The 18,298-nt window shown below is 30.0% G+C and overlaps 2 protein-coding genes across 2 annotated transcripts; both read left to right on the forward strand.

Moving 5' to 3' along the window:
* The first annotated feature begins 954 nt into the window (after positions 1 to 954).
* On the forward strand, positions 955 to 4,139 carry LOC123906371 (cytochrome P450 81E8-like). Its single transcript, XM_045956280.1, has 2 exons — positions 955 to 1,888; positions 3,306 to 4,139. Exons 1-2 carry the CDS (start codon positions 1,001 to 1,003, stop codon positions 3,912 to 3,914), a joined length of 1,497 nt encoding a protein of 498 aa, XP_045812236.1. The 5' UTR covers positions 955 to 1,000; the 3' UTR covers positions 3,915 to 4,139.
* A 7,668-nt stretch (positions 4,140 to 11,807) lies between these two features.
* Positions 11,808 to 14,521, forward strand: LOC123906372 (cytochrome P450 81E8). Its single transcript, XM_045956281.1, has 2 exons — positions 11,808 to 12,757; positions 13,830 to 14,521. The coding sequence occupies exons 1-2, from the start codon at positions 11,870 to 11,872 to the stop codon at positions 14,436 to 14,438; spliced, it is 1,497 nt and encodes a 498-aa protein (XP_045812237.1). The 5' UTR covers positions 11,808 to 11,869; the 3' UTR covers positions 14,439 to 14,521.
* Positions 14,522 to 18,298: the final 3,777 nt, after the last annotated feature.

Here is an 18,298-nt window from a genome sequence, read left to right on the forward strand (position 1 = left end):
AATATCAATATAAATATGGAAACTAGCTAAATATAGAGTCGTCTTGGCAAGTCTATCAGCAGTTTTATTTGATTGTCTCCTAATAAATCTAACATGTGAGTTCACAAGAGTAGTTGCTAATATAATCTACTTCAATCTAACTCTAACTATAGCACCAAGGTCGGAAACATAGTTTTTCTTGCTATAAAGCCTATCCACCGTCCGTTTGCAATCAACCTCAAAATCCATATCCTGTATTCTGTCCGGTACAATCCTGTTCTTTGAATTTCCTAATTTTAAGTTAATCCTCACAATAACCAACGTATGAATAAGTAACATGTCTATTTTAGAAGCTTAGAAAGAAGAAACAAAAGAACCTAACTTAATAACAGAGAAGGAAAGAAAATATAGTAAATGAGTTACTAAAATACAAAATACTCTTTAAAGGGGAAACAAGGTTAAAGCATAAAGAACCAGCTGTCTAAACTTTTTAAAGAAATTTCTTTGTCATACTATGAAGAATGAAGAAAATAAAAAACACAGGAGAAAGAATTGGACCTTATGGTTCTTTATTAGTGTAGAATTTTACTTGACATTGAACATATGTTTGATCAAAAGTTAAGTCCCTATTAATAGAAAATTGCCTGCACTTCTACATGGTAATTCTTAAGTTCACGTTTTCACCAACGTTGTTACCTAGATCTCTAATTTGAATCTAACATCCTTTTTTGGTTATCCTCTCTAATAATGTTTATGATAGGTACAAACTGTAAAATTTATATAAAAAATAAAAATAAATGTCTTGGATCTATTTTTTTTTATGGAAATGAGCATTAGCTTTTATCTAGCATTCCTAATCCCTTCAAATAGAAAGAAAATTACGTAAGCTCATACGTAATATGGAGTAAAATTTAATAGAAAAGAAAATTACGTAAGCTCTATATATATATTACCATATACTTTACAAACTCCTTCATAATTAATAAACTCAATCTAAGTGTTACACATAATAAACAAAAAAATGTTCACTCTCTATCTCCCACTTATCTCTTTCCTTTTCCTTATCATCACTTTGAAGTTCTTCATCCACACAACAAGAACTTTGAAAAACATTCCTCCGGGTCCACAATGTCTTCCTATAATAGGAAATCTTCATCAACTCAAACAACCACTCCACCGTACTTTCCACACCTTGTCACAAAAACACGGCAAACTATTTTCGCTTTGGTTTGGTTCTCGTCTAGTTGTTGTTGTTTCATCCTTAGAAATCGCACAAGAATGTTTTACCAAAAACGACATGGTTTTAGCAAATCGGCCTCATTTTCTGAGTGGCAAATATATTGGTTACAACAATACCACGGTGTCACAATCACCTTATGGTGATCATTGGCGCAATTTGCGCCGAATATTATCAATTGAAGTGCTCTCATCTCATCGTTTGAATTCCTTCTTAGAAATTCGAAGAGATGAGATTATGAGGCTAATACGAAAACTAGCACAAATGTCATACAATGGTTTTTCGGAAGTGGAACTTCAACCTATGTTTTTGGAAACGACATTTAATACTATAATGAGAATGGTGTCGGGGAAAAGATACTATGGTGATGATTGTGATGTTAGTGATGTTGAGCAAGCAAGGGTGTTTAGAGAGATAATTAAGGAGTTTGCTATTTTAGGAGGAGCTAATAACGTTGGTGATTTTTTGGGGTTTTTAAGGTGGTTTGATTTTGATGGTTTGGAAAATAGGCTTAAGAAGATTAGTAAGAAAACTGATTCTTTTTTACAAGGGCTTATTGATGAACATCGTATTGGAAAGAGGAATACTAATACTATGATTGATCATCTCTTAACTCAGCAACAATCACAACCTGAATATTATACGGATCAAATCATCAAAGGACTTATTGTGGTAAGTAATAATACTATATGATTGATCATCTATACCTGAATTTTAATTATATTTTTATTTTTGTAATTTAATAATATATAATTTCGTGCACGGCTATTGTGGATAGTTTAATTAGAGTTTATCATGCATTTAATTAATTTTATTTGATTAAAATTTTAACATTATACCACAAAATTTGATCTTAATGGAACAAATGCATAAGTTAATTTATTAAAATAAAAATGAAAATGAAAATACATAAGTTTAATATACAGTTACACAAGGTTATTGGATAAGTTTGAAATAAAATATAGTACTAAATATGTTTTTAGTCCAATTTAAATATATAAAATTTTATTTTTAGTCTTTTTGAAAGGTCCCTGTTTTTTTTTTTCTTTTCAAAAGTTAGTGTATCATATTCGTGATGACTTTTTTTGAAAATATCTCACTATTAAGACTTTATAATACTATTAGTTCGATAATTTAACTATTTAGTATTTAATTTTTGTTAGTTTATCAATAATTTCAATTAAAAATTAAATTGTTAAATTAAATATTAAATCATTAAACTAATAATATTTTAAGGTCTTAATAATAATATATTTAAAAATAAAAAATCATTTATAAGTTTATAACACACAGTATGTGAACTTTTGAAAAAAAGTAGGTGTTTGAATTGAAAATTTAAAGCCTAAATTTGAAAAAATAAATAAATAATAGAACTAAAAATGAAATTTTCTATATTTTAAAGTACTAAAAACATATTTAATACTAGAATATATAAACAAAATCAAGAAAACATGTAAAGATAAGAATGGCATTAACTATTGCAATGTTGATGGGTAAGTGCCACACTCTCTTGCATTTGTGTTAGTGACCGATACAGAGAGTATTGTCGAGAAAAATGCATGGATTGGTCTAGTTGTATGAGTTTTATAACTTCTTTAAGTAAATGGTTAGAAGTTTGATCACAAATTCTTGTGTATAAAAAAAATTATTAAGAGGGGAGAACTCATCCTGTATATTTTACATAGATTAATCACTAATAAATAACGGTAAAAATTTTGTATCAGTAATATGGTAATCGAAAAAAGAAAGAGGGAAATATTCATACTTTCATTAGATCTTTACTAAATTGGACTAAAAATGCATAAGTATTTACTCATTTGTAGTATTATAATTGTTGAGTATGGTTCATATATGCAGGGGTATTTACGACATTCTATTATTATTATATATACCGCTTGTAACACTGAAACCCTAATTCATTCTTTCATCTAATAGAAACGAGCTGTAGCGAATTCTGCAGCCGGAGACGTACCTAAGGGGAACTCCGTTATCAAACTTCTTGTGTTCTTATTGTTTGCAATTTCGTTATTATTACCTTCTGTTACTATTTGTGCACAACAATATTGATTTTTTTGTGGACTTGTTGTAGGTCATGCTACTTGCAGGATCTGACTCATCATCTATAACTTTAGAATGGGCCATGTCCAATTTATTAAATCATCCAGAAATATTGAAGAAGGCAAAAAATGAGTTAGACACTCACATAGGACAAGACCGCTTAGTAGATGAGCCAGATATTTTAAAACTTCCTTATCTTCAAAGCATTGTTAACGAGACCATTAGACTACATCCAGCAGCTCCATTATTAGTGCCTCATTTCTCTTCAGAAAAATTTACCATAGATAAATATAATATCCCACAAAACACAATTTTGTTGGCCAATGTTTGGGTGATTCATAGAGATCCAAATTTGTGGAGTGATCCTACATGTTTTAAGCCCGAGAGGTTTGAGAAAGAAGGTGAGACAAATAAACTACTTACATTTGGGATGGGAAGAAGAGCTTGCCCGGGACAAAATTTGGCCCTACGCAATGTGAGTCTTGCTTTGGGCTTATTAATTCAATGTTTTGAGTGGAAACGTATAGGTGAAGAAACAATTGACATGACCGAAGCAAAAGGAATCACAGTGGGAAAGAAAATCCCCTTCAAAGCAATGTGTAAATTGCATCATCCACTAAGAATTAAGGATGTTTTTTAGATTTTTTTTAAGAGTCAGAAGGTTAACATCAAAATAAAAAGAAGTGTGTTTTATTAGTTTATGAAAGTTTTTAATTTGTTGAAAACATGTGCATAATGGAAACATTTGTTAGTTGTCCAACATAAGCACATGTGGTGTATTCCTTTAAAAGAAAGCCAACATGGTGTATTCCTTACAAAGAAAGTTATGTATATAAAGAAGTACTAGCAACACTCATATTTTTAATGAATACTTTGTCATTTTAATACACTATTCCTATTGTTCTAAAATTACTTAATTTTTTATTTTGTAGTTTGAAATATAGAAAAATTTGGTTTTATTAAGATGTGAGTTCGGTTCATTCTTGTGTTTGTTTACCTATAAATATGTCAAGACACTATAAAAAAATTGCTTTTTAGCCACGGTCAAAATCGTAGCTAAAAACGGTATTAACCGTGGCTAATAGTTTTTGCAACGTAAACATTGAGGTGGTTTATCCCGACGTTGCTAAATTTAGCCACGGTCATATTAGCCTTTTGTCACTCTTGAGTTGCTTGATGAACATATCTTGTGACTAAAATCAAAATGATTTTCATCAAAAAGAAATTAACACGTTATTTACTTCTTAAATAAATATAAATATAAATTCAAATCCCTATATCTTGTAAAAATGGGTAAAATTGAAAAGTGAATTACTACAATACATTCATAACTCGGCCATTATTTTCAATCTACGCCAAATTAATATTTACTAGGGTTGAGCTAGGGATGACAATTTGACCCATATCCAGAGGGTACCCGCAAAAATTACCCACAACGAGTATGGTAAAAACCCGCATTTTGGGTACGGGCACGGGTATGGGTAATTACCCGCAAAAATGAACGGGTATGGGTGCGGGTACGGGTACCTTAGTACCCACCCAGCCCCATACCCGCATAATATATATTTATTTATTTTATTTATATTATTATATTATAATATATGTAAATCAATTTAAAACAATACAACTCTACTAAACTATTACATATTTTTAATAAAAATGTTTATTTATAACATAATATAAAAATAATGTGAATATTTAACATAAATATGAACTTTAACATAAGGTTAGTAATAATTTTGTTTATAATTTTCATTAGTCCATATTAAAATCTTTGAAATTTTTTTAATTCAATTAAAATTATATGATATTTTATAATTGAGCAATTTATTTTTAGTAAAAATGCGGGTAACAGGTACGGGTATGGGTATGGGTACCTAGGTACCCATAGGGTATGGGGACAGGGGCAAAAGTTGTTACCCACGCGGGTATGGGGATGGATACGGGTATTTTTTCAATCCGCGGGTATGGGAATGGGTAGTATAGTACCCTACCCATACCCTACCCATTTTCATCCCTAGGTTGAGCAAGAGACAAGTTGAAATGAGTTATAATCAACCTTAACTATTTTTTAAATTTTGATCGGACAATTTTGAAGATCCTAACTAAACCCTAAACTTAAACAAACATGAAAATCTATGGATCAACTTAGACTTATTTTATTTATGATGAAATCGATTGACCCGACCCAAAAGGTATGTAGAATATTTTTTGCTATTGTTTTATGCAAAAAATTATTTTAAGTACAATTGGGTTTGGATAAGTACTTTTTCTTTAGAAAGGGTTTGTATAAGTACTTTACTTTTAATGTTCTTGCTTCCGCTTTAATTGCTTCGTTGCTACCTCTTTCTTGCTAAGTTGTTGTTGTTGTGACTATGTCTTTGTTCTCCTTTATGACATAGTTATGAAGTCCCGATATCAGACACGATATCGATACGATACGATACCGATATGGTGATACGGAAATTTTTTCAAAATACTTGATACGATACGGCCGCGATACGTTATTTAAAAATTAAATTTAAAATTAAATATATATAAATGCACAATATACAAACATAATTAAAATCGATAATGATAAAAAATTAACATTCAAATGACTCAAATTGAGCAAAAAAGTAACAATTACATATCTTAAGTTAAGTATTATGCAAAAAGGGGAGTGGGATGGGTAACTTAAGGAGTTGGAGATCCAAGGTTCATGTAACATCCCGAATTTTTATCCAAGATATTTCTTAAAAATCATATTTAGTTAGAAAATGTGGCGCTATTTTTTTTTTCTTTGTCAAATAAATAGTTATAAAATAATTCAAATAGAATTCTTGGAAATATAAACTTAATTAAAAATGAGCAATAGTCTGAAAATTCCAGCGGAAGAAAATACAACGACGAATTATTTATTACATAAAAATTCTCAAATTTACAAAACCCAATTTTTCTCGTACGTACGCGCTTCAAGCATCACATTCAAACATGTCTTTCTCCTTTAGTACCTAAAATGTTGGTCGTAAGGGTCAATTTCCTTATCCATATTGAATCATACTCACCACAAGAAAATGTCATAAAACAATAACAAAACACTTCACCTTATGAAAAATATAATTATTAGTTTATTATAAAAACTTTTGGTGATACACATATACAAACATAGGCAGCATATAATTGTTAAACGGTAGTAATAAACAAAGCAACATAATTACACATATTACAAATTGCACGGCAAAATCAAATGAAAGAGGAGAAGGCAACGATCACCGCTTTACCATGGACTACTGTACTTTTTCTTTGTTTTTATTATAACTGTAATAATTATTTACTATTGTATTTTTTTTCTCCCTTTCTATATGCGATGCAATGCAACTAAAACAATCCTATACGAGACAATGATTTGGATAAGAAAATCTGCCACACAGGCTTCTGCCACACAGGCTAAATAGTAAATTCTGCCACACAGACTAATAAAAATAAGTTCTGCCATACAGGCTAAAAGTAAGTTCTGCCACACAGGCCCTAAAACTTGCCATAAAGGCACTTAACTGACTCTTCTATACTTATATGATGTATGTCTCTATGACATAAGGAAATCCTTTTTCTTAAACCAACCCAAGCTACCATATAACCCGTCCCCACATTTTTTTATTCATACTTTCCTTAGTTTAATCAACGAGAGCCGTTGACTATATTTACTTATTTAGGTATACTAGACCCTTACCTTACCCGTGCACGGGTATGATGCGATTGTTTTTATTTTACAATTGCATAAAACTGAAACATTAAATATTATCAAAATAATAATAATAATAATAATAATAATAATAAAATAGAGATGTGACAAAATCTAAGTCACACAATTGACATATAAAATAGTGACAGAATTAGAAAAACTCAAATAAAACAAATAAAATTAAAGGGTACATACCTTTTAAAATTATTCCAAAGGGACATATGTGAAGAGCATCAACCTCACAGTTCAGTTCTTTTGAGTAAAAGATGATGACCCAAAGCTTAAAATCAAAAATTATAAAAATAAGTATATCAATAAAAAAATGAACAAATAAAAAAGTAAAGGAAAGTAAAACAACTATTACATAATTCAATTAAAAATAAAGTATATATTATTTAATTTGTATCATAATAGAAATATGAATACACATATACAGAAGTACTTAACTAAACCTATAAATCCTTAAAAAAAAAAACTAAACCTATAAATGACGTGCAACACAAAAGTTGAATGTATGATCTGCAACAAACAAAAAATGTCAAATTCTCTTAATTTTATTTGTTATGTAAAAAGTTAATTTTAGTAAAAAATAAAATAACTACAACAAATCATGGTTTTAGAAAATAACATAAGTATTTATACCTGATGCACAAAATATGAAGAGGCAAGATAATGGAAAGAGAAATTGCACATATAAGACATGAAAAAATATATTCTCACATTCAACCGAAAAAACAAATGGTAATCTTGTTAAACACATGATTGAGCATCAGGGGATGCAAATATTTGTTTCTAACATTCGTAATGGTTAGTTAGGAAAATATGAATAGGATACAAATTAAAACAATTGTAACCTATATATTAAAATATTGGTAGAAGAGTCCAATGGATGAAAATTGAATGATGACTTAAGAGATGAAAAATATATTACCGGGAGTTACAAAGTTAATTAATGTGTATTTTTGTATTCTCCTTATTATAATATAGTAAGCAAAAGTTATTATATTCGCCAAAAAAAGTAAAGGCTAAGTAAAGGTTTGAGTGAGTGTATATTAAAAAGCCATAAGTATATAAATGTAGAATATGAAAAGTATAAAGATGACAATAATAATAATAATAATAATAATAATAATAATAATAATAATAATAATAATAATAATAATAATAATAATAATAATAATATAAGTAGAAATGATGTGACATTGTAGAGTGATTTAATTGGATTTAAATGGATGATGTGGCTAAATTAAACAATTTGATTGATCTAAGTGGATTAGGGTTAGGAGAACTATTTAGGAATTATATATATAGATAAAGTGATCAAAATTTTATATCCTTTACACTGTGGTAAAAACAAACGAGGTACTCACACATAATTGGATATTTTACATGGCAAAATTAAAAACAAGCAACCGGCATACCTGATGACCTATTCGCAAGTATACGAATTCGCCACGTAGTAATAAAAAGAGTTGTCGATCCACAGGGATTGCGCGACTAAACAAGTAGATTAGTGTCTATAAACATAATGCAATAAGCAAACATAAATTGGGGGTTTGGTTGAGTAATTTGACGGTAAGAAAAACGTGCTAGTTCAATTGATAGAAAAGCGAGGTAGAATCATCGGAATCACCTAGTCTATAGCTAATCACATGCAATCTAACATATCATATAGAATCACTCAAGTATTCACAACTAGATCAACAATATGGTGAATCGCAATCTCTTGTCAAAATTCACCCTATCCGTTGTCGATACTCCTCCGATCTCTCGGATGTAAGCTACCGACAACGAAGTATTTGAAAACGCGTTGATCGTTCGCTACACTCTATGTTTCAATCTCTCGACCGGAAACACTCAAGTGCCTAATGCAATCAGTTCAGAAATTAAATCAATATTCTCATACGTGATTCAAATCTAAGTTCATTATAAAACTGATCAGGAATCATAAAGCATTAAACATAGCATTGCATTAAGTTAATACTGTTACAAGAGCAATTCCACACAAAATATCAGATTACATTATGATTCACTACATTCTAAGCTATCCTAGATCCTACCTCTATGAGAAGTTTAGCTCCTCATAGTGCTTCGATCCGCTCCGAGCTTCAACGCCATGGCTTGAGAATCCATTCAGTTGAGATTCTTGAAGCTATCCAGTGTGTTCCAGGATCCAAAAGGTATAAACGCTCCGAATCAGAGAATGGAGATGAATAGTAGCAGAAAATCCGAACCCTGAACCAGAAAAATGCAGTTTCTATATATAATAAACGCAACCACGTCGCACGCCAGATCTACTACGCCGCACGTGGTTGCAAATCTCCCACTACATCGCGCGTGTAACGGCATCACGCGGCGCGTGATCAAATCTGAGGCTACTGGTCTTCAACTCTAGCTCATTTGCGCTGCGCGTGATGGCTCCACGCCGCGCGTAGTTCAAATGCTGAAAATCCCCTCTCTGGTCCATGAATTACGTCGCGCGTGGTCAGGTCCCCACGCCGCGCGTAATTGTAGCAGAAAATGGTCTCTCTGGTGCAAGCTTCTACGCTGCGCGTGGTACATCACGCCCCCAGCGTAGTACAACTCTGTATTTTGCTGCATATTTTTCTGCTTTCTTGAAAAACAAGTAATCATGCTTCCGAGTAGATTTCTCTTGAATTTATTGCTTAAAACCTACTAAAATGCATCTAATGTTACTCAAATAGGCATGGATTAGAGAGTGTGACGATACGTCATCAATACCAAACAATCAAAATAAACATAGATTATCCCACAAAGCAAATAATGGTACCAACTACTAATAACATATACCATTCAGATAATAATAAGCATACTAAAACATAGTTAAATATAACATGTATCAGCAGGATCAAACATTCCTTAATACTGTACCCCTTTTATTTTCGATCTTTTTCTGATTAATTTCATCAAATAATATATTTTTTTGTTTATCTTTATTTTATATAAGATTGATTCCTTTGCTTCGTTTTAAACGACAAAGGTTCCACTATCATCTCACAACATAAACTTATGTAGTATGAATATATAGGGAAAGAACCCTTACCTCAAGCGTTTTTCTATTCTAACACGAAAGTCCTTGACGCTTTAGAGTCATCACGCATTCGAACGATTTAAAGCTCTTCCTTTTAAGGTTACACAAAATTGGAGTATAATTGGAGAGGTTGATAATAGTACTTTTAAGACAAAGGCACAATCTCAAAACATCGCACAACGATGGTCGATGGAGAATAAAATATATGGAGTTGAGTCATATGAGGTGAGTGATGGAATATACATTGGCATGAGTTTTTTTAATAGAGACTTGATATCTTCCTCAATATATGTGGCAGAGCAATGAACTAATAGAATGGTCTAGATTAAATAGAATAATGGTAGTTTAAGAGAAATTACTATAGCTTAATTGCCTTGACCTTATATAAGGAATGGAAAATAAAAATGTATGAATTTGGTCTCATCAAGAGAGTAGGAGAATGGTTGCCGGCAGCATAATGACTTAATAATTAGTATTCACAACTTAAGAAAGTAATTAAGGTGCTAATGAATTAATGATCATGGTTGGCCAATATTCCATAACTGATACATTGGATCTACGTGTGACATATTTTGAATACTATGTAAGGCAAGGCTTTCAATGTTAAGACTAGCTAGTGTGGACTATTCAACCTTAAGGTAGCCAAAGTTGATTTGATTATTTCATAATTCAATACTAAAATACTAAAATAATTAAAGAATATAAAATAATTAATATTGATATTACTATAAAATTTATTTATCAAATAATAAATCAATAAAGTGCATATATAAAATATTGGGGTGTTACAGTTCAAGTCATGAAAAGAAGAATAACTAAAATAACAATATAATATACTAGCAATTTGCTTATAAAAAAAATACATACTACCCAAAGAAATAGTTCGTAACTTCATACTCTAACATTCAATACTTAAGAGAAAACACAAATTGTATCAGTCTCATTTCCTACATTTTCATCATCAAAGAGCATTAATTGTCCGATATTTTTCCGATACGTTTATCGGAGAAATATCCGACACGTATCGGTTATATTTTTTTAAAAAAATCATATTAATTTCCGATACTTTTCCGATACGTGTATTAGAGAGTATCAGACGAATATCGATATCGAGTATGTATCGGACACGATACTTCGCCATTTTTAAAGTATCGGGACTTTATACAGTGACACAGCTACCATTCCCCAACAACCCCTCTGCTTATATGTTAGCACAAGAAATTTAAAGGGGGCCCATGGATTGAAATTTAGGGGGACTATAAGTCCAATATACTTTATTAAAGAAAATGAGTGAATTCTTTTTTTAAATCCTTGGAGTGCCTTTTCTTTTGCATAATTTTATAGTACTGATCATTTTAAATTAAAATCCTGTTCAAAAAAATTAAATTAATTAAAGTCAATAATTTTTTGAAAAAATTTAGAATTAAAATTGTTAAATATAAAATTTATTCACAAACTCAGTCATTAAAATATTTCAATCTTTACATCAAATTTAGTCATGAATTAAAATGTATCTTTTTAATATTATATACAATGAAAATTATTAAATATGTAAAAAAAATCTTTTTAATTAATTTTTATTTTTTTTATTAGAAACTCATTTTTTTAATATTCAAGCAGATCTCTACAAAATGGGGACAGATCCTGCATGCACATTCTCATCTTTTCTAATAGTAGGAAAAAAAACGTAAGCTCATACGTAATAAAACTCAATATTATTTGCACTTGACAAAACTATATATAGTATATCACAATACTTCACATATTCATTCATAATAAACTCAAGCCAATTAGTGTTACACATAATCAACAAAAAAAAATGTTCCCTCTCTATCTCCCACTTATCTCTATCCTATTCCTTATCATCACTTTGAAGTTCTTCATCCACACAACAAGAACCTTCAAAAATCTTCCTCCGGGCCCACAATGTCTTCCTATAATAGGAAATCTTCATCAACTCAAACAACCACTCCACCGTACTTTCCACAACTTATCACAAAAACATGGCAAACTATTTTCACTTTGGTTCGGTTCTCATCTAGTTGTCGTTGTTTCATCCTTAGAAATCGCACAAGAATGTTTCACCAAAAATGACATTATTTTAGCAAACCGACCTCATTTTTTAACCGGGAAATATATTGGCTACAACAATACCACCGTGGCACAATCACCTTATGGTGATCATTGGCGCAATTTGCGCCGTATATTATCAATTGAAGTACTTTCCTCTCACCGTTTGAATTCCTTTCAAGAAATTCGAACAGATGAGATTATGAGACTAATACAAAAACTAGCACAAATGTCATGCAATAGTTTTTTTGAAGTGGAACTTAAATCTATGTTTTCGGAAATGACATTTAATACTATAATGAGAATGGTGTCGGGGAAAAGATACTATGGTGATGATTGTGATGTTAGTGATGTTGAGGAAGCAAGGTTGTTTAGAGGGATAATTAAGGAGATTGTTAGTATAGGAGGAGCTAACAACGTTGGTGATTTTTTGGGTTTTTTAAGGTGGTTTGATTTTGATGGTTTGGAAAATAGGCTTAAGAAGATTAGTAAGAAAACTGATTCTTTTCTACAAGGGCTTATTGATGAACATCGTTTTGGAAAAAGGAATACTAATACTATGATTGATCATCTCTTAACTCAACAACAATCACAACCTGAATATTATACGGATCAAATCATCAAAGGACTCATTGTGGTAAGTAATTTTAATCATATTTATTGCTGCAAGCTATGAAAATGTTATTTAAACACAATTTTCTTACAAAAATATAACAAAATTACACCTTTTATTTTTCTTAACATTTTTTGGACACCTCAGTATCTATGCTGTGAATGAAGGGTAGGTCTCGTATTTTTGTCCGGACTTCTTGTTCATATAGCATATAAGAGGAAATATATGTATAATCTCTTCTTTTTTTCTCACTCTATTATTTTTGACCAATAGAAAGAGAAAAATATAAAATTATCTAAAATTGTCACAAAATAATTGTTGAAATATTATTATTTAAGTTTAATATACAGTTACACAAGCTTATAGGATAAGTTTGGGATATATAGAATATATAAACAAGGAAAAGAAGAAAAAAATGTAAAGATAAGAATGGCATTAACTATAGCAATGTTGATAGGTAAGTGTCACTCTCTAGTATTTGCGTTAGTGACCGACATTGAGAGCATTGTGATGTAATATCATTGAAGTGCTATCCACGACCACGGACATAAATACGTATAGTTATCTTCTACTCGTGGAAAACTAATTAATCATCCGAGTTTAATAAAATTCTCTAAAGTACTTCATAGATTTTGATAAAAAAAAAAAAAAGTAACTGATCAGAAGTTCGATGACAATCTATTGCATATAGAATATTTTTTATTGAGTGGGAAGAATTCAACTTGTGTTTTCCGTGGAAATTAATCACTACTAAACAATAATCTTAGAATTGAGTATTGGGTCTAACTCATTCTTACAAAACCGGCTTGTAAGGTGAGGATTGCCTATAGTATATAAACACTTAGTCAGACCATCTCTCAACCGTTACGGGACTCTTAACAAACAGTATAAATTTACTAGAAACATGGTATTTCAAAAAAGAAAGAGAAGATTATCTACTTTCATTGATCATTTTATGCAAATAAAGTATTTGGGCCAAATTAGGTGTGCGGAAATCATATCCATTAATGATTTACTAGATTGGATCACTAAAAATGCATCAAAGGGTGTATTTACTCATTTATTGTACATTGATATTTTTGTGAACTTTCTGTAGGTCATGCTACTAGCGGGAACAGACACATCATCTGTAACTTTAGAATGGGCTATGTCCAATTTATTAAATCATCCAGAAATATTAAAGAAGGCAAGAAATGAGTTAGACACTCACATAGGACAAGACCGCTTAGTAGATGAGCCTGATATTTTAAAGCTTTCATATCTTCAAAGCATTGTTAATGAGACTCTTAGGCTACATCCAGCAGCTCCATTATTAGTGCCTCATTTGTCTTCAAAAGATTTTACCCTAGAAAAATATAATATCCCACAAAATACAATTTTGATGGTCAATGCTTGGGTCATTCATAGAGATCCAAATTTGTGGAGTGATCCTACATGTTTTAAGCCCGAGAGGTTTTCGAAAGAAGGTGAGACAAATAAACTACTTTCATTTGGGTTGGGAAGAAGGGCTTGTCCAGGAGAAAATTTGGCACAACGCACTGTGAGCTTCACTCTGGGTTTATTGATTCAATGTTTTGAGTGGAAACGTATAGGCGAAGAAAAAATCGACATGACTGAAGCAAAAGGACTCACGGTGGGAAAGAAAATTCCCTTAAAAGCAATGTGTAAATTGCGCCATCCACTAAGGATTGAGGATGTTTTTTAGCTCTTTTCTAAAAATGGGAAGGTTAACGCCAAAATTAAATAAATAAATAAAAGAAAAAAAAAAGAAGTTGTTTTCTTAGTCCATGAAAGTTTGAAATTTGTTGAAAACATGTGTATGATGGAAACATTTGTGGATTTTAATTTTTCTCTTCTCATCCCCACGTTTTTTTTCTAATCCAAAACACGCAGAAAACTTCGGAAAACATTTTTCAAAAAATATTTCAAAAAAATTTGGAAAACATTTTCTGAATTTTACTGCGTATTTTGGGGTTAAAAAAGAAATGTGGGGGTGGGGAGAGAAACTGTCAATATTTGTTACTTAGTTGTCCAACATAGGCACATATGGTGTATGATAGAATAATACAATTGATCCTATGTTCCTGATAACAAATAAAGAACAAGATCAATAAACCAAATGCGGAAAATTAGAGATTAGCAATTACCTCCAGCCATTGTTACAGTTGAGTTGTGAGTGAATTGCTCTTTTAGTCTTCCAAGCTCTTACTCTCAACAATATAGATGGTGTATATTTTCTGAATAGTGAATTGAGAGAGCTTAGGGACCAAAGGCCACTTTATATGCTTGATTCTACCATCAAGAAATCATGAGCCATTACCACCCAAATAATGACCATTAAAAAATTGATAATGACCATTAAAAATTGAGACCTTCCTTATCATGACTCATAAAAAAAATCAATGGACCACTTAATAGGTTTTTACTAGTAACTAGACGTTTACCCGTGCGATGCACGGGTCTTTCTATTTTATATTATAATGTCAAAAAATTATTTGTATAAGTAGTAATTTCAAATTGAAATATCCTTCAAAAAAAATTCAAATTGAAATAATTGGTATTATCAAAATAATAGTAACAATAAAAGTTATATGAATGTGATATAGATGTTAAATATGTGTTTATACATTTAAAAAACTTATTTATTTATACATCACATTTGAAGTTACTTTGGTATTTTCTTCGTTAACATTGGTTAGCAATATCTTTAACTCATTCTTTAAAATAACTTTGGAAATGACAACATATAATTGACCATGAAAAACAATTGACGTTTAATAAGGCATGATTATGAGTTGGATAAACTACTTTATTATTGAATTTGTCATTTATATTAATTTGAAACTCATTGGAGCAACGATAAACCAACTTAACTCATACTCAAAATCGAATATGATAAAAATCATGCGGTGCATACCAACCATTAGTATTTTTTTTTTTTACTAACATTAGGAAGTAGTCCTAACAATCGACCAACTCCTTATATACACAAAGAATAGACAAATTTTGAACATTAACTATTTTGAAAAAAAAAAACAATAAAATACGCAAAATAATAAAATTTAAAAAAATTAAAATGGATAAAAACCCAAAACAATAATAATAATAATAATAATAATAATAATAATTATTATTATTATTATTATTATTATTATTATAATTATAATTAGTACCACACATTAAATGGATGTAAATGATGTGGCTAAATGAAAGGTTTTGATTGGTTTGTGGATTAGGGTTTAGATAGACAATTGGACAACTATCTAGGATTTATATATATAGATAATGTGAAAATCGTTATAGTGTATTCATTTGGAAGAAAACCAACATAGACGCATATCGTGTATTCTTTAGAAAAAAAGTCATGTTTTTTTTTGTTAGGAAAGAAAGTTATGTGTAAAGAAGTACTTGTAACACTCATATTTTTAATGAATAATTTGCCATTATACACTATTTATTTCATATCTTGATATTTAGAAAAGTTTATCATTCTATCAATTTTCTTTTATTAAGAGATGTGAGTTTGGTTCATTTTTGTGTTTGTTTACCTATAAGTATGTCAAGAGTTTTTCGATGGACATGTCTTATGCTTAAAATAAAAATGATTTTCACTAAAATGAAACTAACACGTTAATATTAATATACTTCTTAAATAAATTTAAATTCGAATTCTTATATTATGTAAAAATGAATAATATTGAATAGTGAATCACTACGATATACATTCATAAACTCGACTATTATTTTCAGTCCACTCCAAATTACTATTCATACAGGTTACTAGGGTTGAGCAAGAGACAAATTAGAATGAGTTATAATCAACCTTAACTATTTCGTAAATTTAGGTCGGGCCATTTTGAAGATCCTAATCCAACCCTAAACTTGAACAAACTCAATAATCTATGGATCAACATGGGTTAGATTTATTTAAGATGAAATTAGATTGACCTGAAAGATATGTAAATCATTTTTGAATAAATTTGTTACTACTATTTTTTTTTTTACTCAAATTTCTTTTTTAAATTGATGTAAGAAGGCTGGCCGCACTGGATTGAAGATGAAATGACGTGTAAACGAAAATAGTGTAGATATAATTTACTAATTTTAGATAGATTTATTATTTTTATGTTTTGGCTAGATTTATTATTTTTATATTTTAGCTAGATTTTTTATTTTTATTTTTCATTACTATTTATGTTAAACTATTGTAGTCTTAAAGACAACCTTTTTATTCAATAAAAATATAGATTCCAAATGAATTACTTTTCTAGTGGATTCCAGATAGCTTTATCTGATAGGTTTGTCGTTTGCAAACATGTATTTTGTTATAGGATTATCGTTTGTTGATCTTTCTCGCTTCCGTACTGCGTCATAAATTTAATCAACACATTCAATTTTTTTAATCAATCAAGAATTTATTATAACAAGGGCAAATCAAAGTACAATTGAGTTTGGATAACCATGTATATTTTTCTTCAAGCCAAATCCTATTACACTTGCTGTGCGAATTTTATTGTCAATGTTCTTTAATGTGGCACTGTCAATCTACATGTTTAATTTGAAATGTCAAAACAAAAACATAAGCAATATATAAACTAGGACGATGTCACCAGCTAAAAAATAGAAAATGAAAACATAAAAAAGTACTTGTGGTTGTTGTGTGAATGGAATGAGGAAATGAGGAAAAGTACTTGTGTGTATGAGTAAGTTCGTTAGGACACCTATTTTGTTTATTTGTCTTGTGTTGTGTGAGAGATAAAAATTGATTTTTATTCTGTAAAGTAGGCGAGCTTTGATTTATCCCTGCAAAAAAAAAAATGGATTACTTTCTGTAATGTGAAGATTTCCTCATGGATTCCACTGCGTGTTGTTATCTCAATATAATCTTGGATTGAAATATCTTTGTATTCATAGATTTTGAGTGTGTTTGATATGCTAAAAAAATAGAAATCGAATATGATAAAACATTCTAGTTATATTATGTTTGATTTTAAAAATCATGTTTTTCTTTTCGAGATTGGACATATTGGAGAATAAAAAATTGGACAAAAATTATAATTTCTGTCATTCACTAAACTACATGACAACTTTTTGTCATAAATACAGGTTGTTTAAAATATTAATATAATTTTTTACCCACCAAATATTATATAAGATAAAAATTTGTCCAAGGTTACCTTATTTTATTTTGTATTGTATATATATTTTGCAGATTAAACATACTAGAACCCTTTAAAATTTCCAATCATACAAACTTGATAAATAATTGCAAATATGTTAGAGATTTTTACTTTTATCACCCTATTAATTTCTCGTACTCCTTATGTTTTTTTCATTTTATCATTCCACTATTTAAATAGATAACGTTATAAAATGTAAATTTTTTGAAAAACATCGTCTGCTTAAGTAGCAAATATTATAAAAGTACAATTTTTTTGGAGGATGTCTACTACCAAAGTAGCACCTTCTTGACTCGTTGCTCAATCATGTATATCAGTCAATCTATGAAATTGGACATAAGTGAAAGTTGCTTCCTAAGGGGACCCAAACTAAATTTGGCAGCCC

This window comes from Trifolium pratense, linkage group LG2, assembly GCF_020283565.1.
Source record: "Trifolium pratense cultivar HEN17-A07 linkage group LG2, ARS_RC_1.1, whole genome shotgun sequence".
Taxonomy (NCBI): Eukaryota; Viridiplantae; Streptophyta; class Magnoliopsida; order Fabales; family Fabaceae; genus Trifolium; species Trifolium pratense.

Bases quoted from the DNA above. Each gene is read 5' to 3' on its own strand.
- LOC123906371 (XM_045956280.1), top strand. From the start codon at position 1,001: ATGTTCACTCTCTATCTCCCACTTATCTCTTTCCTTTTCCTTATCATC. The intron at 1,889-3,305 runs GTAAGTAATAAT...GACTTGTTGTAG, and splicing joins TCATCAAAGGACTTATTGTG to GTCATGCTACTTGCAGGATC.
- LOC123906372 (XM_045956281.1), top strand. From the start codon at position 11,870: ATGTTCCCTCTCTATCTCCCACTTATCTCTATCCTATTCCTTATCATC. The intron at 12,758-13,829 runs GTAAGTAATTTT...AACTTTCTGTAG, and splicing joins TCATCAAAGGACTCATTGTG to GTCATGCTACTAGCGGGAAC.